This window comes from Dreissena polymorpha, chromosome 10, assembly GCF_020536995.1.
Source record: "Dreissena polymorpha isolate Duluth1 chromosome 10, UMN_Dpol_1.0, whole genome shotgun sequence".
NCBI lineage: Eukaryota > Metazoa > Mollusca > Bivalvia > Myida > Dreissenidae > Dreissena > Dreissena polymorpha.
Genome location: NC_068364.1, coordinates 42,625,782 through 42,651,691, shown reverse-complemented (window position 1 = coordinate 42,651,691; position 25,910 = coordinate 42,625,782). Strand labels below are relative to the sequence as shown.

General features: G+C 38.0%; 1 protein-coding gene across 5 annotated transcripts in view; it reads right to left on the bottom strand.

The window, feature by feature from the left end:
• The window catches only part of LOC127848856 (carbohydrate sulfotransferase 12-like), a 42,390-nt gene that overhangs the window by 11,147 nt on the left and 5,333 nt on the right, over nucleotides 1-25,910 (bottom strand). For 2 of the 5 annotated variants that reach the window (XM_052381515.1, XM_052381518.1), the window contains 2 exons: nucleotides 25,702-25,886; nucleotides 4,826-5,434 (listed from right to left, as the gene is read on the bottom strand). In XM_052381515.1, coding sequence (XP_052237475.1) covers nucleotides 4,826-5,434; nucleotides 25,702-25,886 — 794 coding nt within the window. Of the gene's footprint in view, nucleotides 1-4,464; nucleotides 5,620-25,131; nucleotides 25,887-25,910 lie in introns of all 5 variants that reach the window. The other 3 variants (XM_052381519.1, XM_052381517.1, XM_052381516.1) reach the window with 3 other exon arrangements.

Below are 25,910 nucleotides of genomic sequence, written 5' to 3'. Positions count from 1 at the left end.
ACTGTCAGACCCAGCGGGAATAAATTTACTGTCCAAAATATACTGTATCCCGCTGCCATAGCAATCACGTGCCACCAGCGGGAAAAAATTTACTGACAAAAAAATAATGTATCCCGCTGCCTTATCAATCACGTGCGGAATGTTCGAAAATTATACTGTCCCATTCGCGCATGCGCAGTACGCAGTTTTGCGTGTCCGTTGTATTTGGATAATTAAAATATCGATTGCAGCTGAAACTGTGCTGTATAATAGATTAATGCCATTATTTAAGCTTTGACAGGAGTCAAAAAGAAAATCAATTTAGTATAAACGACACGCTTACCTCAAAGGCAACTTTAATCCAATGCTAATAACAATAAAGTTACAACGATATACACTTCCAGTGTCTGTTCTTAAGGTGTTATGCATGACAAACACACAATCCGAAATACGTTTTGGATTCGTTTGATGCTTGTAACTAATATTTTACTGTTTAAAAAAAAACCACCACGTCCATATTGTTGTCCCAAAATGTTTCGTCACCGAAATGACGTCACACAAGTACGTCATAAATTGCGTAATCAAGTGATGAAAATAAAATACGGAAAGCTGGTTCTGTAATATATTATTAAAGAAATAATTGACGACTAAGAAAATTGATGGGATAAATTGATTACTAGGTCGGTGCCGAATAAAGCGAATGCTCTGCCCGTAAATCTGAACCACTCCACATATTAATGGTTGTTCATTGCTGAAATTAAATTCAATTTAATATTGAATATTAAAATTGTTCATGGTTCATATAAATTGTTAATTTTTGAATAGTTTATTCGGTATAATAAAATAAATATTACATGTCTGACAGGGTGACAGTAAATTTGTCAACTTTCGGAAAAATACTGTCAACCTTGGCTTCGCCTCGGTTGACAGTATTTCCTCAAGTTGACAAATTTACTGTCACCCTGTCAGCCATGTAATATTTATATAGCCGTAATCCAAAAATGCCGCTGCCAAAACCTAACCAAACAATGTATATACTTCCACGTATTCAAAAGGCCATGGTTAGGTATAAAATGTAAACAAGCACGAACTTGTTAATATGAAGCCAAAACCGATATAAATGCGAGAAATAATTATCAAATACAGGATGCAGGATCACGTGACTTTGAGGTGTTCACAATTACACTTAAATGTATGTAGACACACCGATAAGTAGCGCTTTTTTTCTAATATTTTTTAACACTGTTTTTCTTAAGAATTTCAACTAGTGCATACACGTCAGTTTTTTATGCTGCTTATGGCAATTTGAAACACATCAGAATCACTTTATTTAATACGGCTGTCATCTTGTCAAAAAAAAATCGATGTGCACTGCATTCATTCACACGAAACTTTTTAACATATGCGCCATTTCTCGTTTAGACTAATTAATGCCTGTTATTTTCATACGTTTATGTTCAGGGATTTACTGAGCCTCTGCACAGGCTAATCTGGGACGACGCTTTCCGCCTAAACTAGATTTTCGCTTAAAAGAGTCTTTGTTAAACGAAAAATACAATGAAAGCAGGAAATAGCGTCCCTGATTAGCCGTTGCGAACTGCACAGTCTAATTTGGGATTCTACTTAACACTCAAGAACGAGGCTTTACTAACCGGAAGCCAGCTTGCCCTTGACGAGTTGAAACGAGCCTTGTTTTGAGAAAACTGGGCATAATGCATGCCATAAAAGCGGAAAGTGTCGCTTCTGATTAGCTTTTGGGGACTGCACAGGCTATTCTGGGACGACAACTTTTACGCACATGCATTAAGCCATGTTTTCTCAGAACGCGGCTCAAATTTATAGGGCCAAGTGATTCTCATCAAAGCCCGTCTGGCATGCCAATTATCATAGAATCATAACCCTGGTATCTTTCGATTACAATTGTGTATAAGTCACATATGTATTAGAGCTGCAACGATTCGATCAGATTCATCGAAAATCGATTCGAAATGTTTCGATTCGATTACGATACCAAACCTACCAAATTCGATTCGATTCTTTAACATATATACATATATATAGATAGATACGTAAAGCACGCTGTATTCTGACTATTGATACGGAAAGGTGAAGGTTTTATCTTTACCTGTAATAACGACGCGCGCGATTGGTTGCTAAAACGTGAAAATGCCCCTTTAATAGTATCTGTTTGTTCAGAATAGAACCGTTTAGAAACGTCAATTCAATTCGCTGAACAATTGAACCAGCATGTGAGGGGATCAACTTCGGTACGGGAGACGGGAAACTACAACGGGCGAGGCATGGTCAGGGGTGATAACCCCAAAAAAGGGTTAGGGTAAGGGTTAGTGTTAGGGGTCGGGTTAGGGTTAGGGTTGGGTTTAGGCTAACCCAAACCCTAACCCGACCCCTAACACTAACCCAAACCCTAACCATAACCCTCTAACCCCCCCCCCCTTGCGCAATACCATACCATGCCTCGCCCGTTGTAGTTTTCCGTCTCCCACTTCGGTACATGTTATTCGATATTTCACGCAATGTAGTGTCATTCGATTGTCGCTTAATTACATATGTGGTCATAATTCTTAATGCATGTGCGTAGCAACGGGACTTAATGATTGTATTATTCCCTTTTTTTATTTAAACTTTAATATTAGCCTAAATAGATTTTATAGTTAATCCGAATTCAATCCTAATCCAAATTATCCGATTTATCGACACGTCAGTAGATATTCCCTCGTTCAATTCGCCCGGCAGTCAAAACGAGAATGACATGAATAGAACTGAGCTCATTTCAATTAAATAAGCAAATATTATTATTTGATACATATTTATATTTCTATTGGACTTGATATATATTATGCAAATCCGTTTGTAACGTAACATTTTTACCCTGTTTCACGGTTATTAAACGGCCGACCCACCGCAGGCTAAAATCTTCACAAATTTCAGATTTATCAGCAGGAGGCGTTTGAGTAATGCGTGCTTTTCTTATTAATTTAATACTCATACTGTTTAAAATGTTTGTTTTAATAAACTTAAATTAACAGCATTGTGTTCATAATGAGTTCACACATGTTGAACATAGTTTAAAAGATATTTCTAGTTTCATTTTTAAGACAAGTTCTCATAATCAACATTCGTGGGAATTATAACAATGCGTGTGGCGACTAAATATGAATTAAATAAACAAGCCATATAGCTACCCAACGGTTATTATAATACGGAATATGACGGCTTACTATGAATTACATATAAAAATCTTAATAACGACATACTACGACAGATTTGCAGCTTTTTAAACAGAGTTATCATATATCCCATACTGAAATCATGCGTGTATTTAATAGAGTGAAATAAAAATCATGACTAAGAAAAATATTAAAAATATCGTTTCGTCCACAAATCAACTTCAATCGAAATAAATACAGTCATTAAGCATTTTCATCGGTAATTTGGACGAAGCTCGTATTGCTAACGATGTTAACCAGTTTTTGCCAATAACAGAATTGTTTTTTCAAACAAAAATAGTTTTATCGTCTAAGAACGTTTTTTTAACTAAAAATGATCTAAGAAACATTTTCAGAAGAAAAACTACGGAAAAAAGTTTTTTAGTGAACAATTGTAGATATCTATTTCGTCTCCAACGTCCTACTTAATCCGGTCATTTTACCCCTGTCTAAAGACGCAACCGACTGTGAGACGTCTTTCTCATTTTCGGTATTATGAGTCGTGTTCTGAGAAAACTGGGCTTAATGCATGTGCGTTAAGTGTCGTCCCAGATTAGTCTGTGCAGTCCGCACAGGCTAATCAGGGACGACACTTTTTGCTTGTATGACATTTTTCGTTTAATTGAAGTCTCTTCTTAGCAAAAAATCCAATTTAGGCGGAAAGTGTCGTCCATGATTAGCCTATTAATCTGGGACGACACTTTACGCACATGCATTAAGCCCAATTTTCTCAGAACACGGCTCATATAGTCCATAGGCTAAAGCCAATGAACTAAAAAAACGTTGTTATGTTCGAGAACCTAAACGGCCCTGTGATTTAAGTCCGCTAACAAGTGCATTCGATATAACTTTCGAAGGTATGTTTTATTTATAATATGTATACACAATCAGAACATAAATTTCCGTACATACCAAATAGACATTTATACGTCATAGATAAGCCCACATAAGCACGTGTTCATGTTCAAGTAGATCTACTTCTAAAAAACCCAGTATTATCATACGATTGTTGCACTTATTTCGTTTGATTGTTCATTTATTTAATTCAGTTTCGCTAATAAGTATATTTCATAGTTACTTCCAACGAATGTTTATGTAAAATACATAATCAACGAAAAGGTCCATATTATGTTGAAATAAATGTACATGTATACACATATACACGATAAGATTTGACAATCCGAATGTTAAATGGCATGCATATAAGAACAACAAACATGTAAATTAAGGCTATGTGTTAGCATATAATGTCTCACACATTGAAGAAATAATCTGAAAATATTTTGATTCACACCAGAGGACTTTTATTGGTCGTTTTATCTTTCATTTGGCGGTAAGTTAGAATAACCGTATAATGAAAAGTCCAAGGCGTAGACGTCTTTGATCGCGTCAACCACATCTTTGCGAACGCCCTCATACGCTCTTTTCAACGCATTATCTCGTTGTATTTGACGTTCTTCCGACGACATAGAATACTTGAATATTTCCGCCAAAATTAAGTCGGAAACTAGAGACGGAGTCAAATTGTCCCCAATGGAATCGAACGTGCCTTGAGGATATCATCGGTCCTCGCGAATGTAGCCCTGTATCTGGAAAGAGTGCCATATCCTCCGGGTGACCTCCACCCATGGCATACAACGTCTCACATTGGACCCGGAACTGTGGTCAAAAATGGCGGCTACAATCCCCGGTAAGGATGACTGAATCCTTGTTCCTTCAAGCGTCTGCATGATATAGTTATGTTTTGCTGAGGAGACGTTCAGCTTCTGTAACACGATGTCGATGTCGATTGCAAATGTTTCTTGTTTAACAACGTACTGAGCGTTAACCTCGCAAGATCCGCAAATAGAATAAATCGGTGCCCAGTGTCGATCTAAAGTTTTGCCTTCTTTCGTTTCGTTTACAATCCACGGGAGGAAGTCTTGAAAAGACACATCCGTCGGGCACACAGATTTGTTTTGAATGCTTAGGATGGCGTAGTTATAGTTAAATCTTACAAGCAAGTAGATTTTGTCGATGAAAGCAGAGAAAAGCCGAGAATATGGGTCACGTGCTGGGAGAATTGTTGGGTATTTTTTACTTTTTACATATTTGAATGACGAAAAAAACGTGTACTGTCCCTTGTGTATAGTACCTCGGTTCTCTCCTAAAAGCTTCTTTCCAAACTCGACTCCATTGTCAAGAACTGCGAAAAAAATAGTCCAAAAAGTAGACCCGGCTTTTGGCACCTTGCAATATGCGACATTGAAGACCTTAGAATGAAAAAAAACTTCCGCCTTCTTTTCTCTTGTAGTTGCGTTGAGTAAATCGTTATTGAAACACGACGTGTTTAAATGCCTTGACCTTCGTTCCAGTTCCTCTAGTTGACTTACCATAGAAGTGTCATGATGCTGATGCAAGTCTGTTGCAAGTCCTGAAGAAAACGCACTATTTTACTCAAGATTGAAAACTGAATGTTTAACCCATTTATGCCTAGTGTCTAGAAAAAAGGCCTTTGCAAACAGCGTAGACCCAGATCAGATCGCTGTTTGCTTAAAGGAATTTCTGTAAGAAATATTCTAAATATAGAAATAAATATACTAGACAACACTAATTTTGGAAATAAATTGATCCAATTTAGAAGGATGGGAGAGTCAACTAGGCATAAATGGGTTAATGCAAAAAATGCGCTTACTTTGGAATCTGGCGAGAAAAGAACAACGCCGAATGTATTTATAAACTATCTTAGGAAATTGCACCGGAGGGTAAGCATACATGTATCTCTGGATGAGTTCCATGGAGTTAATTTAGCGATAATATATTTAAAAAATTACTGTATGCAATGGCGAAGTATTACAGTGATAATACATACCCGGCAAAAGATCGAACACCGCATTTCTCCGGAAATTGCGTAGAGGACCACGAGCAAAAACGCCACCACCGCCAACAATGGTTTTAAAAACTGACGCACCGATGGTCGGATGCCCATTCTGTAAAGCAAATATTATAACGTCCTTATTAGAGATAAATGATTAGTAAGGCACCAACGGCCCTAAGATGTCCATAACGGCTTGATAAAAAAATGATAATCAGATTTATAATTAAAGCATTAGGTTTGAACCACAATAGCTACACTAAGCCTTAAATACGTTTGTTAAATTCAGTGAGTATATGTTGGTATTGTGTGTGCATGTCTAGCATATTTATTTCTATATTTAGAATATTTCTTACAGAAATTCCTTTAATCAAACTGCGCAGACCCTGATGAGACTCCGCATCAAGCGGCGTCTCATCTGGGTCTACGCTGTTTGCCAATGCCTTTTTTTCTAGACGCTATGCATAAATGGGTTAATCGTAATCATACTAATAAACGGTAATACCCGGTAACTTATTTCCTGTGTAACTCGATAATCGAAAATCTTTTGATATCAAATATAGCTTCTGCTTGTAATAACGAACTATTTATATTAGGCTTCAAATCATTGCTCGACCATACTGTAAAGACATGATATAATATTATCAAAACTATGTGGATATTATGCATTCTTTTTTAAGTATATGGGAACAGTGCTTAAGTTATGGTTCAACGATATTTATACAATAATAAAAGAAGTTATTTCATCAATTGTAGAGAGAGAGAGAGATATCAATTTATTAATACATGTGATAAATCTTTTAAAATTCTTTTGTAGGTTAATCAATTTATTTACATCAAAATGAAACAAGCAATTTATTTGATTCTAGATCTATCGATTTCGAACGTCACTCATTATGCAGAATGTTACGAACTGCGAAAATAATAGGGAATATCTATCAGTAATCAAAAATAATAATCAGTAGAAATCAAAACAAGGTATGCGCCTCAAGTTATAATATGAGCCTTGTTCTGAAAACTGGGCTTAATGCATGTGCGTAAAGTGTCGCCCCAGATTAGCCTGTGCAGTCCGCACAGGCTAATTAGGGACGACACTTTCCGCCTAAACTTGATTTTCGGTAAGGAGGGACTTGAAACTAAAAATACCATTAAAGCATAAAATGTCGTCCCTGATTAGCCTGTGCGGATTGCACAGGCTAATCTGGGGCGACACTTTACGCACATGCATTAAGCCCAGTTTTCTCAGAACACGACCCAATTTTATTGTTTCATTATTTTCAATAGCATACATAACTCCGTCCAAGTAGATGTAACACATGAGATCGTTTATATAAAAATGTGTGCACAGTTTGGTGAAAAATACGCTAAAAAAAAACTTAATATCATACAACACTCAGTGCAGGATGGCGCAGTGACAAACTCCGATGTTTTTACAATACTGAGGAAACACACACCTGTGTAACTTTTTGCTTATACTGTTTATTTTGCGAACGATATTATTGAAACAAAGAAAAATACATAGAAAATCGGTCCTAGTTAAAAAGGAGGACGATTTTACGAAAATCTCACGAGATTGTAGCATTTTCGCAAATCAGACTTTGTTTAAGCTAAATTTTCTTTATTTTCGCACACGGCCCAATTTCCCCCCAAATGGCGAACATCATCGCGTGCCCGGAATCCTTAATAGTAAAAGACCAGCAGTAATGCCCTCTGTAAATGAGGTACATGTATTATGTTAAATAATTTCATTTTACAGATTTGCACTTTGCAGTATAGTATGGGCTGATATTGTTTAAACTAATTTTCATTAATTTAGAATATCTGCATCCAGACTGAACGGTTGGTCTAGATATAATTACTAAACAAACTACCGATTTTAATATGTTTTTGGTTCAATACCTCTCTTTTTGATAATATTTTTGGTCTAGATATAATTGCCAACAAAACTACTGATTTAAATATTTTTTTGGTTCAATATATTTCTTTATAAAAACATATTTTGAAGGTACATGTCAATGGTTTCATTTGTTATAGATCCAAAGCTAAAATTGCGGACATGTTTTGATATTAACAAGAAACTCAATAGGTCTTTATATGTGTTGTTTTTTAAAAGCTGTATAACCCTTTTATCTGAAACCCAATAGGTCTATACATGCTTTAAGAGCTTTATTACTCTCATTATTTAAAAAGAATCTAAAGATTAGTAAGAATGTCCTATAACAGAGGGGATCATCACGTGACACACAAGATGGCGACGTCCATGTCGAGACATATAAGGCAAGTTGAGACATAGTGCTAAAATAAATACGATACAAACGCTCATCACTTTTTTCGATATGGCTGGAAAATAAGCGGCATTTTAACGATTCAGACAAGTAATAAATGGTATAAAACGGCGCAAAATGCCTGTCTCGGCATGGACGTCGCCATCTTTTTGTCACCTGATTTATAAGTTGTTAATGTAATGATGTTCACAGTGGAGTTCCTGAAAGAAAGATCATTTTAGGAAAAGAAAAATGTATTGTGAGGTATTAAAGCTGCAGTTGCATTTATTGTTATGGTATCAATATAGTAACAAACGTGTGTGTGTTGTGCCGCTTCAGTCAGGTATAAAACGATTGCAAATCTCAATTTTAACGTGCCAGACTTAAATAGTTTTGATATATTGATGTCTATTTCGTATTAATATTCGCTTTTTATCTTCGCTTTACTTGCTGTGAATTTTCTTGTCGGGAGCTGTAATTTTGTGAACCGCTAAGAAATAACGCAAGTTGAGACATAGAGCTAAAATAAACACGATTCAAACGCTAATCACTTTCTTTCCGATATGGCTGGAAAATACCGATAAGTGGCATTTTAACAATTCATACAAGTAATAAATATTATAAAGCGGCGAAAAATGTCTGTCTCGGCGTGGACTTTGCCATCTTGTTTGTCGCGTGATTTATAAGTTGTTCATGCAATCATTTTTGGAAAAGAAAAATGTATTGTTAGGTATTAAAGCTGCAGTGGCATTTATTGTTATGGTGTCAATATAGTAACAAACGTTTGTGCCTTGTGTCGCTTCAGTCAGGTATGAAATGATTGCAAATCTCAATTTTAATGTTACCAGTCTTGAATAGTTTCGATAAATTGATGTCTAAACACATACACTGTTTCCAAAATTTTCCGAAACAATCTTTATTTAGTTCAAAAACAAACAACCTTTTGTTATTAATATGGTTTGATCATTTATGTCATAATTTATCCATATATTCATGTGACTATTTTGATTTAAAAGTGTGTCCAAGTATATAAACAAAACAAGGCTCTAATTTAAATAATTTGGTTTCAATGGAAGCAAATGTACAGCAAAACAAAGTTTTTATATGTTCACATGTTATTTTCACAAAAGAATGTCCTTACCTTCCTGAGTAATACTCCTTTAAGGAAATAAACCCAAACACTGATTTTAGTTTTAACATTATATTTAATGACAAAATATAAATAACTTAACAAGTTCTTAATTTTACGAAATGCGTTTATACGGATTTTCAAAAGATTCAATCTGTCAAATATTCAGACTTTATGCCATTTATTGCAGTTCTTTCTTGACAAGTTGTCACTCGTTTCAAATCTGTTAGAACATATAATATCATCTTTAAAAGGCTTAATAGATACATCAATATATGTTTATATATATCCTACAAACTGTGACAAACTGTTACAATTAAGAAAGTGGACAAAGTAGACAAATAGTTGGATCTTACTGTATTTGAATCTTCGCCCACGGCTTACTACTAACCTGTTGTTGTTTGGCGATACCACAATATTGCTCGATTATGCGAATTGTTGTAGGAACAATTTAGAAACAGATTAGTTCATCTAGGTATACTATTTTCTAAGAATTCGATGTATAACAGTGTATTCTTTATCTCATTATTTTATAAGCAAGTATCAGTATCGATGTTAAAGGAACAATTGATATTGTAAAATACAGTTAAATCTTGTAAACTTCTACCATTACTTAATTTTCATAACTATTATCATCCAACACACTTGTGTATTTTGCATTTGGCTATAAAGCAGTTGCAACGCTTAAAAGCTACTAATTGTTGTTGTTGTTGTTGTTTTCCGATATCGATTTTTAATCCTCCAGATCAAAATGAGGCACAATCGGGAGTAAGCCATTATAATATGACACACAAAAGGATTAAACAAACATAAACTTGTAATTTTCACTAAAATTACATAGTTTCTTACATTTACCTATGGTTTTTAGTGACGCGACACAGATGGCTCAATTTTACATTACTAATGATTTCCGTGCAGGTGTACAGGGTATCGTTCCCGACACCCTTAGTACAGCTCGATGAGTCATTGTCGGCTCGGGTACTACTTACATGTACCCCGGTACTTTTAAGTTCACTCACATGTATCCCGGGTACGGTAAATATATTAAAGCGTAACCGGGAATTTTAACGCTTAATCGGTCTTTTTCGGCTATTTTTTTTAATTAATTATGTTCATATTTATGTCAACTTTCTGTTAAATGGCCTCTATAGTATCGAAACTTATACCTAAAAGCATGCTGATGCATTTTTTAAAGAGAAGTTTGTTTAAGATAAAATAAATCGTTTAAAGGTAATCGGTAGCGCGTTTTACGATATCGGATTTATGGCGGGAATACAAATCGGGTACAGTCTAATATCGACCGGGTACGTTTAAGTTTATTTACCGTACCCGGGGTACATGTGAGTAGTACCTGCGCCGACAATGAACCATCGAGCCTTCGTACAATTAACACGTCCCATTACATACTTAACCAAATGTACTGTACCCCTGTCCAGAACATCTATGGGTAACAAACCTAATAGACACTAGTAACGGATTAGCGTTGATCGATATTTTTCGTAATAACAATCTGTCTATAATAAACGGTCGAATGGGCATGGACAATCACACTATTCAATTTATGTACCGGATTAGGTCGGTGATCGATTATGCCATTGTCACTGCTCAATGTTTGTGTTTTTAACCGCGTTCGGAATAATCGGGACGGATTGGCTGTTCTCTGATGGTCACGCTATAATTAAATTTACCGTATCGAGTTAGATTAAAGAAGCACCGCCACACAAGCAGAATTTTAAAAAGACAACACAAACGCAGAATGACGTCCAACTTTATAGAGCAGTTTTATAAACGATTTAAACCAAGAGAAATTTGACCACATTAAAAATCTGCCCGATGTTTACCGTGTGAACCGTCATCGATTGATGAAATTACTAACACTATTACCTGCCAAAACCTAACCAAACAATGTACATACAATCATGTATTCAAAAGGCCATGGTTAGGTATAAAAGGGTAAACAAGAGATTGCCAAGCAATATTGTCCCCTACCGGTGAAACTCCACAATTGTCAGTATTTTTTATATATATATATCTGTTGCCATAGCAACCAGAATTCTTGACGTAGGAACAAAATGAAATGACGTGCATAATCTCCATATTGCCATCAACCCATGTTTCAAGTTTCATGGAAAAAAAATATGAAGAACTTTTAAAGTTATCGCAGGATCCAGAAAAGTGTGACGGACAGACAGACAGACAGACTGACAGACTGACATATTGACAGACTGACAGACTGACAGACTGACGGACTGACGGACTGAGAGACTGACAGACTGACAGACTAACAGACTGACAGACTGACAGACTGACAGACTGACAAACTGACAGACTGACAGACTGACAGACTGACAGACTGACAGACTGACAGACTGACAGACTGACAGACTGACAGACTTACAAACTGACAGACTGACAGATTTACAGACTTACAGACTGACAAACTTACAGACTGACAGACTGACAGACGGAGCGCAAAACATAAGTTCCCTCCGATTTCACCGGTAGGGGACAACAAGCAAAAAACTTGTTAATATGAAGCCAAATACGATATTAATTCGAGAAATGATTATAAAATACAGGATGCAGGATCACGTGACTTTGAGGTGTTCATAATTACACTTAAATGGATGTAGACACATCGATAAGTAGTGTGTGTGTTATTTTAGATAACTTTTTAAAAGTGTTTTTCTTAAGAATTTCAACTAGTGCATACACGTCAGTTTTTATGCTGCTTTTGGCAATTTGAAACACATCAGAATCACTTTATTCAATACGCCTGTGATCTTGTCCAAAAAATTCGATGTGCACTGCATTCATTCACACGAAACTTTTAAACATATAGGTCATCTCTCGTTTATAATAATTAATGCCTGTTATTTTTCACACATTTATGTTTCGGGATTTACTGAGCCTCTGCACAGGCTAATCTGGGACGACACTTTCCGCCTAAACTAGATTTTCGCTTAAAAGAGACTTTGTTAAACGAAAACTACAATGAAAGCAGAAAATAGCGTCCCTGGTTAGCTTCTGCGAACTGCACAGTCTAATTTGGGATTCTACTTTACGCTCATGAACGAGGCTTCACTAACCGGAAGTCAGCTTGCCCTTGACGAGTTCAAATGAGCCTTGTTCTGAGAAAACTGGGCATTATGCATGCGCTTAAATGTCATCCCAGGTTAGCTTGTGCAGTCCGCACAGGCTAATCAGGGACGACACTTTCCGCTTTAACTAGATTTTCGGTAAGGTGGGACTTCCTTGAAACTAGAAATGCCATAAAAGCGGAAAGTGTCGTCTCTGATTAGCTTGTGGGGACTGCACAGGCTATTCTGGGACGACAACTTTTACGCACATGCATTAAGCCAATTTTTCTCAGAACGCGGCTCAAATTTATTGGTCCAAGTGATTCTCATCAAAGCCCGTCTGGCATGCCAATTATCATAGAATCATAACCCTGGTGTCTTTCCTTTACAATTGTGTATAAGTCACATATATATAGTCATGACAAATGTTTTCTTTTAAATAATATGTTGTTAAGGTCAACGCATGCCTTTTTTTATTCTAGAATTATATTGCATTTTTGAAGTGTTTTTTTCCAAAGTAAAAAAGTATTTCTAAACTATCTGGGGTTTGATTTTTTAGTAAGGGACTTGAACTATTATAACGTAAAGCGTAAGATTTTGGTGTATTTTATACAGAATCGTGGTCGTAATTGAAGTATATGTGTCGCGTTCTGAGAAAACTGGGCATAACTCCTGTGCGTACAGTGTCGTCCCAGATTAGCCTGTGCAGTCCGCACAGGCTAATCAGGGACGACACTTTCCGCCTTAACAAGATGTTCGGTAAGAAGGGACTTCCTTTAAACGAAAAAGACCATAAATGCGGATTTTTTTTCACTGATTAGCCTGTGCGGATTGCACAGGCTTATCTCGGACGACACTTTACGTACATGCATTATGCCAAGTTTTCTCAGAACGCGCAACATATCATCTCTTTGTTTTAATGTTCAATGGGACAGCTACTAGTTTCAAACAACAAGTACGTATTCAACAGTCTTTTCCATTTCCCAGAATTGACGTCGAGGTTTCCGCGACCGGCGACTCGGTGACGATAGTAAGGGGGACAGCAAGCGACAGAAACACCTTGGGAACGTAGCCTCTTTTCTCGCCTGATTCTAATGGCTCGAGGAACACGAGCGCCACCATTAGTGACGTCAGAATGATTGGCACCATGCCGCTCAAGTTGTAGAGCTTCGTGGGCCGCTCTTGGAAAGTACAATATAGTGCGTAAAATATATAGCCCAATTTCTGAAACTATGATTGAACATTGATTCGTAAAGCAGAAATTATTCGCACTATTTTAACGGACCGTTTATTACTTAATGCGGATTTCAAAGGCATGTTTTATCAAGAAATAAGTGTTTGTGTTCGCTCAACCACAAACTCTAAGTATCGGATAAACTTCGTTTTTTTGGTGCGATTTATGCATATCAAGGTTTATCCGACAATATCAATCTAATTTGTACTGTTTTACTATGAAATGACGTCTTTTTGACATCATGACTATTATTCCAGTGCAATTCTGCAGATTAACTCTTTTAAAATGTGCATTGTGTTTATGACCGGTAAAATATGCATTACGATCTTAGAACTGTTATACAAAATTTAGTGTAACAAGTGGAATAAAGAAAATATAAGCACACAAGTGTTGGTGTTTCGCCTCAGAAATACAGATAAAATACACACCTCTAGTCATAAGTGATGTAAAAAATAGTTTTCCAAAAAATAACGGCGGAAGGAAAATACACACTTTATGCACAGACATTTTCCTTGATCGAGCAATATTTTAGTTTGACCACACACAATTTAACCCTTTCAGTGCGGGAACCGAATTTTGAAGGCCTTTGCAAACAGTTTGGATCCAGATGAGACGCCACAGAACGTGGCGTCTCATCAGGATCCAAACTGTTTGCTATTCTGATAGTATTCTTTGAAAAAAATCGAAGAAAATGCTAATTTTAGAAATTCAGCAGACGACATTTTAGCAGAAGACAAATTTCCCAGCATGCAAAGGGTTAATAAGTTCCAGCCCCACATTCAAGTGTACCTGCGTGTTCACCATACCATAACCAGACTGCAGTTGGGAATTTTAGCTGCTGCATACAATTATAAAACATATAGTATTTATATACAAGTGTCATAAACTCCTTCCACGTATGAATAGCATGAAAGCAAAAGGTCCTGAATAGTTCATATTTCTCAGTTCATATCGCTCATCTGAGCATTTATGTTCAGAATTACCTACATGTTGCTTCCATTTTGAATACATGTAGTTCGATTGTACTCACGTTCGTTTAAATACGTTTAAATGATGGGTGATTCATTATCAACTGATATCGTAACTATCAATTTAATAACACGATACCTACAACTATCAGGAAGGAATTATTTACCTATATCTTTGAATTTAAAAGACGTTTTCAATCATGTATAAGAAGTGGGACATATCTTTTAGGAAATAAATTGACTTGGTCACACTTATTTAAATCTCTTAATGTTTTTATTTACAAACTCTATGTTACTGGAATAGTCTAAAATAATTATAATAGCGAAAAACGAAGCGTGACTTAAATCCGGGACGTCTCAATTTAGAAGCGTATGCTTTACCTCTTCACCACAGAGGTATTTTGTCATTAACGTTGCTTAATAGATATGAGCCGTGCTCTGTGAAAAGGGGGTGTAATGCAAGTGCGTAAAGTGTCGTCCCAGATATGCCCGTGCAGTCCACACAGGCTAATCAGGGACGACACTTTTCGCTTTTATGATATTTTCTGTTTAAAGAAAGTCACTTCTTAGCAAAAATCCAGTTCAGGCGGAAAATGTAGTCCCTGATTAGCCTGTGCGAAATGCAAAGGCTAATCAGAGACAATACTTTACGCACATGCATAAAATCCCTTTTCACAGAGCACGGCTCATATAAAGAAGTAATATAACCTGCATTTTGTTTTGATTTTGACTTACCGTAGTTTTATGCACATACTCGGGGACCGTTTGCGCATGACATCGTTACATGGAAAGCAGTTTTCTTTAATGATTGTTTGTTTTCACTAACCGGACAGCCCCAATTATCAATTATCTTTGTCAACCCTTTGTGTTTTCATATTTTTTGCATTCAGGGAATTTAAGTGTGAAATACATCGTTAAAAATCGTTAAATCGTTGACCAGGTCATTTGATCTATAGGATCACTTAGTGCTAAGTATAAAATAATATATAAAAAGCATGATTCCATAAATATTAAGATATTTACAGATATAACCTCGCTCTGAGAAAACTGGGCTTAATGCATGTTCGTTAAGTGTCATCACAAATAAGCCTGTGATGTCCGTACAGGCTAATCAGGGACGTCATTTTCCGCCTAAATTTGATAAATCGGTAAGGAGGGACTTCCTTGAAACTAAAAATACCATAAAAGCGAAAATGGTCGTCCCTGATTAGCCTGTGCAGTCCGCTCAGGCTAATCAGGGACGACACTTTCCGCCTTAACTGGATATTCGTGTACAGTAGAAGATACTTTAAAAACAACAACATAAAAGCTGAAAGGGGTGTCCATTATCTGTGACGACACTTTACGCACATGCATTTTGCCCAATTTTCACAGAACAAAACACATATATTCATGTGACTAAGGAAACACATACAACACTGATTTATTTTTTAACATTATATTTAATAAAAAAATGCAAATATATGGATTTTCGAAAGATTCTTTACGTCGAATATTCAAACTATATGCTTTCTATTGCAGTCCTTTATTGATATGTGGTCACCCATTGCAAATATTTCATCTAACAAAGGCTATTTATTTAAATCCTACAAACTGTGACAATTGCGAAAGTGGCCCACAAGTGGCCCACAAGTTGGATCTTGCTGTAAACGATCTTTATCCATGATTTATGCCATTGGCAAATACCATTGTTAATCGCCCTCTTGTGTGGATGCAGTCGAGCGAATCAGAGAATTAATCATGTCAAAATGACTTTAACCATTCCAACAATAGAAACTTAATACATCAACATCAAGCAGCAATATTTCTTTAATCTCACTAATTAAACTTGCACCTTTAAATCAAGAAATGCTACATTTAGCAAATGCTTCCCGAATCAGCGCGTGCTAAAGCAAACGACGTGTGCAAACGATAAAACCGCACAATTAAGGTTAAAAATCACTAATAATACTAGAATAATCGACATATCGGGCTACATAATTAATTACCTACCGTTACATCATTCGAAGGCAATAGCCACTATGCATGAGTATTGGTGTTGCTTCATTCTACAAATTCAATATTTTCATATATATTTATTCAATATACCGTTCATACCTCCACTCTCACTGTATATGTGTTGTTGTTGTACACATGATCGTAAGTCTCAATATTGTACTTAATATTGTACTTTGTTATAATGTCCATATTGTATATGTTATATTCTTTGGTGAAGATAACGTTCTGTTCTGATCTGTTCTGTATTTGAATCTACCCGGTGGCATTCTACTTACCTGCTTTTTGTTTGTTTTTCGGAAATCGAATTTTAATCTTCAAGATAAAAATGTGAGAAAATCGTTTAAGCCTCAATTAAATTACATAGTTTTTTTTACATTTAGCCATGGTTTCAGCGGAGCGACACAGATGGGCGGCACAGGGTGTGCCCCGAATTCCGACAAGGAACAAATCTACCGACTGTCCATCGACAACGGCACAGAGCCAAGCGATCCCTGTTGTCAAATAAGCACTGACTCTCGATTGGTCATTGTCGGCTCGGGTACTACTAACACGTACCCCGTGTTTTCGTAAGTATATAGTAATTATACTAAAACGTACCCGGATTTAAGGAATTAATGCGCAAACGGCACTTTGAACCCGGGTTCAAAGTCTCTTAACTATCTAGTTAACTGTTAACCCGTGGTTTAACACAATACTGTGCAATTCGCTAGCCATAATTACATATAAGTGTCATAAACTGCTTTCACGTATGAATAGCATGTCAACGAAAGCAATCTGGTCCTAAATAGTTCATATTTCTCAGTTCATATCGCTGATCTGATCATGTTCAGAATTACCTACATGTTGTTTCCATATAGAATAGTTCGATTTTACAAACGTATGTTTAAGTATGTGAAAATGATGGATGATTCATAATCAACTAAATGGACTTGGTCACACTTATTTGATTTTTTTAATGTTTTATTTACAAACTCTATTTTCATTGGAATACTCTAGAATAATTATAATAGCGAAAAAAAAGATGAGTGGCTAAAATCCGGGGCGTCTCAATTTAGACGCGTATGCTTTACGTCTTCACCACAGAGGTATTTTGTCATTCACGTTGCTTTATATGAGCCGTGCTCTGTGAAAAGGGGGTATAATGCATGTGCGTAAAGTGTCGTCCCAGATTATCAGGGAACAGACTTTCCGCTTTTATGATATTTTCTGTTTAAAGATAGTCACTTCTTAGGTAAAAATCCAGTTAAGACGTGAGGTCTCGTCTCTGATTAGCCTGTGCGGACTGCAGTGAAGTCTCGTCTCTGATAAGCCTGTGCGGACTGTGAAGTCTCGACTCTGATTAGCCTGTGCGGACTGTGAAGTCTCGTCTCTGATTAGCCTGTGCGGACTGTGAAGTCTCGTCTCTGATTAGCCTGTGCGGACTGTGAAGTCTCGTCTCTGATTAGCCTGTGCGGACTGTGAAGTCTCGTCTCTGATTAGCCTGTGCGGACTGTGAAGTCTCGTCTCTGATAAGCCTGTGCGGACTGTGAAGTCTCGTCATTGATAAGACTGTGCGGACTGTGAAGTCTCGTCTCTGATTAGCCTGTGCGGACTGTGAAGTCTCGTCTCTGATTAGCCTGTGCGGACTGTGAAGTCTCGTCTCTGATTAGCCTGTGCGGACTGTGAAGTCTCGTCTCTGATTAGCCTGTGCGGACTGTGAAGTCTCGTCATTGATAAGACTGTGCGGACTGTGAAGTCTCGTCTCTGATTAGCCTGTGCGGACTGTGAAGTCTCATCTCTGATTAGCATGTGCGGACTGTGAAGTCTCAACTCTGATTAGCATGTGCGCTCTGATAAGCCTGTGCGGACTGTGAAGTCTCGTCTCTGATTAGCCTGTGTGGACTGTGAAGTCTCGTCTCTGATTAGCCTGTGCGGACTGTGAAGTCTCGTCTCTGATTAGTCTGTGCGGACTGTGAAGTCTCGTCTCTGATTAGCATGTGCGGACTGTGAAGTCTCGTCTCTGATTAGCCTGTGCAGACTGTGAAGTCTCGTCTCTGATTAGCCTGTGCGGACTGTGAAGTCTCGTCTCTGATTAGCCTGTGCATACTGTGAAGTCTCGTCTCTGATTAGCCTGTGCGAACTGTGAAGTCTCGTCTCTGATTAGCCTGTGCGGACTGTGAAGTCTCGTCTCTGATTAGCCTGTGCGGACTGTGAAGTCTCGTCTCCGAATAGCCTGTGCGGACTGTGAAGTCTCGTCTCTGATTAGCCTGTGCGTACTGTGAAGTCTCGTCTCTGATCAGCCTGTGCGGACTGTGAAGTCTTGTCTCTGATCAGCCTGTGCGGACGTGAAGTCTCGTTTTGATCAGCCTGTGCGGACTGTGAAGTCTCGTCTCTGATCAGCCTGTGCGGACTGTGAAGTCTCGTCTCTGATTAGCCTGTGCGGACTGTGAAGTCTCGTCTCTGATTAGCCTGTGCGGACTGTGAAGTCTCGTCTCTGATTAGCCTGTGCGGACTGTGAAGTCTCGTCTCTGATAAGCCTGTGCGGACGTGAAGTCTCGTCTTTGATCAGCCTGTGCGAACTGTGAAGTCTCGTTTCTGATTAGCCTGTGCGGACTGTGAAATCTCGAATCTGATTAGCCTGTGCGGACTGTGAAGTCTCGTCTCTGATTAGCCTGTGCGGACTGTGAAGTCTCGTCTCTGATTAGCCTGTGCGGACTGTGAAGTCTCGTCATTGATAAGTCTGTGCGGACTGTGAAGTCTCGTCATTGATAAGCCTGTGCGGACTGTGAAGTCTCGTCATTGATAAGCCTGTGCGGACTGTGAAGTCTCATCTCTGACTAGCATGTGCGCTTTGATTTGCATGTGCGGACTGTGAAGTCTCGTCTCTGATCAGCCTGTGCGGACGTGAAGTCTCGTCTTTGATCAGCCTGTGCGGACTGTGAAGTCTCGTCTCTGATTATAGCCTGTGCGGACTGTGAAGTCTCGTCTCTGATTAGCCTGTGCGGACTGTGAAGTCTCGTCATTGATAAGCCTGTGCGGACTGTGAAGTCTCGTCTCTGATAAGCCTGTGCGGACGTGAAGTCTCGTCTTTGATCAGCCTGTGCGAACTGTGAAGTCTCGTTTCTGATCAGCCTGTGCGGACTGTGAAGTCTCGAATCTGATTAGCCTGTGCGGACTGTGAAGTCTCGTCTCTGATTAGCCTGTGCGGACTGTGAAGTCTCGTCTCTGATTAGCCTGTGCGGACTGTGAAGTCTCGTCTCTGATTAGCCTGTGCGGACTGTAAAGTCTCGTCTCTGATTAGCCTGTGCGAACTGTGAAGTCTCGTCTCTGATTAGCCTGTGCGGACTGTGAAGTCTCGTCTCTGATTAGCCTGTGCGGACTGTGAAGTCTCGTCTCCGAATAGCCTGTGCGGACTGTGAAGTCTCGTCTCTGATTAGCCTGTGCGGACTGTGAAGTCTCGTCTCTGATTAGCCTGTGCGGACGTGAAGTCTCGTCTCTGATTAGCCTGTGCGGACTGTGAAGTCTCGTCATTGATAAGCCTGTGCGGACTGTGAAGTCTCGTCTCTGATTAGCCTGTGCGAACTGTGAAGTCTCGTCTCTGATTAGCCTGTGCGGACTGTGAAGTCTCGTATCTGATTAGCCTGTGTGGACGTGAAGTCTCGTCTCTGATCAGCCTGTGCGGACTGTGAAGTCTCGTCTCTGATTAGCCTGTGCGGACTGTCAAGTCTCGTCTCTGATTAGCCTGTGCGGACTGTGAAGTCTCGTATCTGATTAGCCTGTGCGGACTGTGAAGTCTCGTCTCTGATCATTCTGTGCGGACTGTGAAGTCTCGTCTCTGAATAGCCTGTGCGGACTGTGAAGTCTCGTCTCTGATTAGCCTGTGCGGACGTGAAGTCTCGTCTCTGATTAGCCTGTGCGGACTGTGAAGTCTCGTCTCTGATTAGCATGTGCGGACTGTGAAGTCTCGTCTCTGATTAGCCTGTGCCGACTGTGAAGTCTCGTCATTGATAAGCCTGTGCGGACTGTGAAGTCTCGTCTCTGATTAGCCTGTGCGGACTGTGAAGTCTCGTCTCTGATTAGCATGTGCGGACTGTGAAGTCTCGTCTCTGATTAGCCTGTGCGGACTGTGAAGTCTCGTCTCTGATTAGCCTGTGCGGACTGTGAAGTCTCGTCTCTGAATAGCCTGTGCGGACTGTGAAGTCTCGTCTCTGATTAAACTGTGCGGACTGTGAAGTCTCGTCTCTGATTAGCCTGTGCGGACTGTGAAGTCTCGTCTTTGATAAGCCTGTGCGGACTGTGAAGTCTCGTTTCTGATTAGCCTGTGCGGACTGTGAAGTCTCGTATCTGATTAGCCTGTGCGGACTGTGAAGTCTCGTATCTGATTAGCCTGTGCGGACTGTGAAGTCTCGTCTCTGATAAGCCTGTGCGGACTCTGAAGTCTCGTATCTGATTAGCCTGTGCGGACTGTGAAGTCTCGTATCTGATTAGCATGTGCAGACTGCAGTGAAGTCTCGTCTCTGATTAGCATGTGCGGACTGTGAAGTCTCGTCTCTGATTAGCCTGTGCGGACTGTGAAGTCTCGTCTTTGATTAGCCTGTGCGGACTGTGAAGTCTCGTATCTGATTAGCCTGTGCAGACTGCAAAGGCTTATCTTGGACGATACTTCACGCACATGTTATGTTTAAAGAAAGTCACTTCTTAGCAAAAATCCAGTTCAGGCGGAAAACGTAGTCCCTGATTAGCCTGTACGAAATGCACAGGCTAATCAGGGACGATACTTCACGCACATGCATTAAACCCCCTTTTCACAGAGCACGGCTCATATAAAGAAGTATTAGAACCCGTGTTTTGTTTTGATCTTGACTTATCGTAGTTTTATGTACATACTCGGAGACCGTTTGCGCATTACATCGATAAATGGAAAACAGTTGTCTTCTATGCTTGTTTGTTTTCACTAACCGAAATGTCCTTATTATATTTTTTGCCGACCCTTTGTGTTTTCATATTTTTGCTTTCCAGGAATTAAAGTGGGAAATACATCGTCAAAGAATCGTTAAATCGTTGGCCAGGTTATTCAATATATATTATCACTGAGTGCTATGTATAAAATAATATTAAAAGCATGATTCCATAAATGTTAAGATATATACAGATATTTTTCACCCAAGCAAGATCCGGCATGCGCGTACTTTCCCATTTTTAAAAATATTGTTCAATCACTTTCCGATTATATATTCGGCCGAAGCTTAACAAGTGAGGGTATTAAACTCGGTACATGTTATTCGATATTTCACGCAATGCGGTGTTATTTGATTAAGCAAAACGGGGCTTAATTCATGTGCGTAGCAACGGGGTTTAATGCATGTGCGTAGCAACGGGGTTTAATGCATGTGCATGGCAACGGGGCTTAATGAATGTGCGTGGCAACTTGACTTCATGATTGTTTTCTTTTGGGTTCAGCATGATGTTAAGGTTGCTTGCTTTCTGGATGCTGATTGCATGTTCACCCTTTAAACTGCGTGCCCAATACTTTTTAGTCTGGGTTTTCAAAAATAGTATTGTTCATGTTTTGTTAATGTGTGCATTATATAGAACACATGTCTGAACATACGATAGCGTTGGAAAAAAATATCAACTGTAAAATATTGAATGAAGTTTTTGTTTGCCGATAGTTTGTACATACATTGTAGATGCGATAATTTGTAATCAATACGCATGTACAGTTGATATTATGTATTGGCTGAAAATTGCCAACTTGACACAGGAGTGTGCTCAAATAGGAATTGTGTGTACTGGCAGTTTATAAATAGTCACTTCAATATTTGTCAGGTTTTCAATTTTAATTGAGCCATCATGCACCAAATGCACCATGCTCTACCAAAATTTCAACGCTAGATGTGGTATAGTAACATAGATTTAACAAGATACAAAAAGACTCTTTTTGTGTTTTTTGTGGGGCGATTTTGTAGGAGCATTTTGGATCTCTTTTAATCTATGTTACCATACGACATCTAGCGTTGAAAATCTGGCTATTGCTAAACGTAACAGTGATTCGTTATGGGTGAACTTTATTATACAAAATATTTTACGAAATATTTGTTGATTTTGAATATTTATGTTACTTTAAATTGAAATAATTAAAAATCATTAATCAATATGTTTAAAATTGCTTAATCTATAATTTATCAAAGCAGAGCATTGCCTTTTGCCTACAAAGGGGTCTAACTATGTAAATGATTTCAGAAGCCTGCATGGTTTAGCAAGATTGCATTTGGCCGCGAGTTCGATCCTCAGGGCAGGCAGTCAAAACAAATCTGATTCCTTATTATTATTATTATTATTATTATTATTATTATTTTTTTTTTTTTTTTTTTTTTTTTTTTATTATTTTATTATTATTATTATTATTATTATTATTATTATTATTATTATTATTATTATTATTATTATTATTATTATTATTAGTTTTATTTTTCTTTAGCGCGCATAATTGCTTAATCTCAAGGCAGATGGTCTTAGCCTTAGAAATTAATAGTAAATGTCCTTTTGATCATTATTATAACTGTGTTATCATTTTTTTTAACATTTCCTAGCCTTATGGCTATCTATTTTTTCAATTTCGAATAGGAAACCGAGACAAGGCGCTAGCAAAAAATGTAAAGTCTCAGTTATGTCAATATAAAAGTAACTTCTTATATTTATTATTGTCTAGCTTTCATAATTACTTTTTGTATCTCTTTTCGAATAATTAGTCGAGCCTATGCTAGTATTTATTAGTAACTTTTTATACGGTCAAGGCAGCTGGCCTAAGTCTTAGAAAGGAATATTATACGTCCTTTATGATCATTATTATAATTTTGTTATCTATTTATACATTTTCAAGCCTTATGGCTATCTATTTTTCGATTTCGAATAGGTAGCCAAGACAAGGCGCTAGCAAAAAATGTATACTTTAAGTCAATATGAAAGTATTTTCTTATATGCATTAGGTTTAGGTTACATAACTAGCATTTAATAGTGACTTTTATACAGTCTTAAATAGAACCTTTGTAACAATAGATATGTTTAATACATACAAAAAAGATATATAATGCTTTTTACTACTCTAATGTGTAATTATAAAGAATCATAGTTATTCGTTCTATGTTATATAATCTGATTACACAAATTATTATTCACTAATAACGCGAAATATCGCCCTTGTGTAGGTAGCCCACAAGGCGACATTTCGCGGTAAATATCGCGTGTCGCTTTGAGTATCGCGCAAAATATCTTGTGTGGCTTCGTTTGTCGAGCAAAACATCGCATGTCGCTTTGAGTATCGCGCAAAATAATATGAGTCGCTTCGTGTATCGCGCAACATATCGTGTGTCTTTTAACGCGAGACACGATATTTTGCGCGATAATCAAAGCGACACACGATATTTTGCGCCATACACGAAGCGACAACCGATATTTTGCGCGATACTCAGAGCGACACAAACCATAAAAGCACATGCTAATATGGGACGACACTTTACGCACATGCATTAACCAATTTTCTCAGAACACGGCTCATATAGTCCATAGGCTAAAGCCAATGAACTAAAAAAACGTTGTTATGATCGAGAACCTAAACGGCCCTGTGATTTAAGTCCGCTAACAAGTGCATTCGATAGTACTTTTCGAAGGTATGTTTTATTAAACATATGTATACACAATCAGAACAGAAATGTTCGTACATACCAAATAGACAAGGATACGTAATAGATAAGCTCACATAAGCAAGTGCTCATGTTCAAATAGATATTCTTCTAAAAAACTCAGTATTATCATACGATTGTTGCACTTATTTCGTTTGATTGTATAATTTCGCTAATAAGTATATTTCTTAGTTAATTCAAACGTATGTTTATGTAAAATACATAATCAACGAAAAGGTCCATATTATGTTGAAATAAATGTACATGTTTACACATATACACGATATGATTTTACAATTTGGAGGTTAAATGGCATGCATATAAGAACAACAAGCATGTAAGTTAAGGCTATTTGTTGCCATATAATTTCTTACACATTAAAGAAATAATCTGAAAATATTTTGATTCACACCAGAGGACTTTTATTGATCGTATTATCTGTCATTTGGCGGTAAGTTAGAATAACCGTATAATGAAAAGTCCAAGGCGTAGACGTCTTTGATCGCGTCAACCACATCTTTGCGAACGCCCTCATACGCTCTTCTCAACGCATTTTCTCGTTGTATTTGACGTTCTTCTGACGACATAGAATACTTGAATATTTCCGCCAAAATTAAATCGGAAACTAGGGACGGAGTCAAATTGTTCCCAATGGAATCGAAGGTGACTTGAGGATATCCTCGGTCCTCGCGAATGTAGCCCTGTATCTGGCAAGAGTGCCATATCTTCCGGGTGACCTCCACCCATGGCATACAACGTCTCACATTGGACCCGGAACTGTGGTCAAAAATGGCGGCTACAATCCCCGGTAAGGATGACTGAGTCCCTTTTCCTTCAAGCGTCTGCATGATATAGTTATATTTTGCTGAGGAGACGTTCAGCTTCTGTAACACGATGTCGATGTCGATTGCAAATGTTTCTAGTTTTACAATATAATGGGCGTTGAGCTCGCAAGATCCGCAATGAGAATGAATCGGTGCCCAGTGTACGTCTAAAGTTTTGCCTGCTTTTGTTTGGTTTACAATCCATTGGAGAAAGTCTTGAAAAGACACATCCGTCGGGCACACAGTTTTGTTTTGAATGCTTAGGATGGCGTAGTTATAGTTTAATCTTACGGGCAAGTAGATTTTGTCGATGAAAGCAGAGAAAAGCCGATAATATGGGTCACGTGCTGGGATAATTGTTGGGTATTTTTTACTCTTTACATATTTGAATGACGAAAAAATCGTGTATTGTCCCTTGTGTATAGTACCTCGGTTCTCTCCTAAAAGCTTCTTGTCGAACTCGACTCCATTGTCATTTGGCACCTTGCAACATGCGACATTGTAAACCTTAGAAAGAAAAAGAACTTTCGCCTTCTTTTCTCTTGTAGTTGCGTTGAGTAAATCGTTATTCAAACACGTCGTGTTTAAATGCCTTGACCTTCGTTCCAGTTCCTCTAGATGACTTACCATAGAAGTGTCATGATGCTGATGCAAGTCTGTTGCAAGTCCTGAAGAAAACTCACTATTTTACT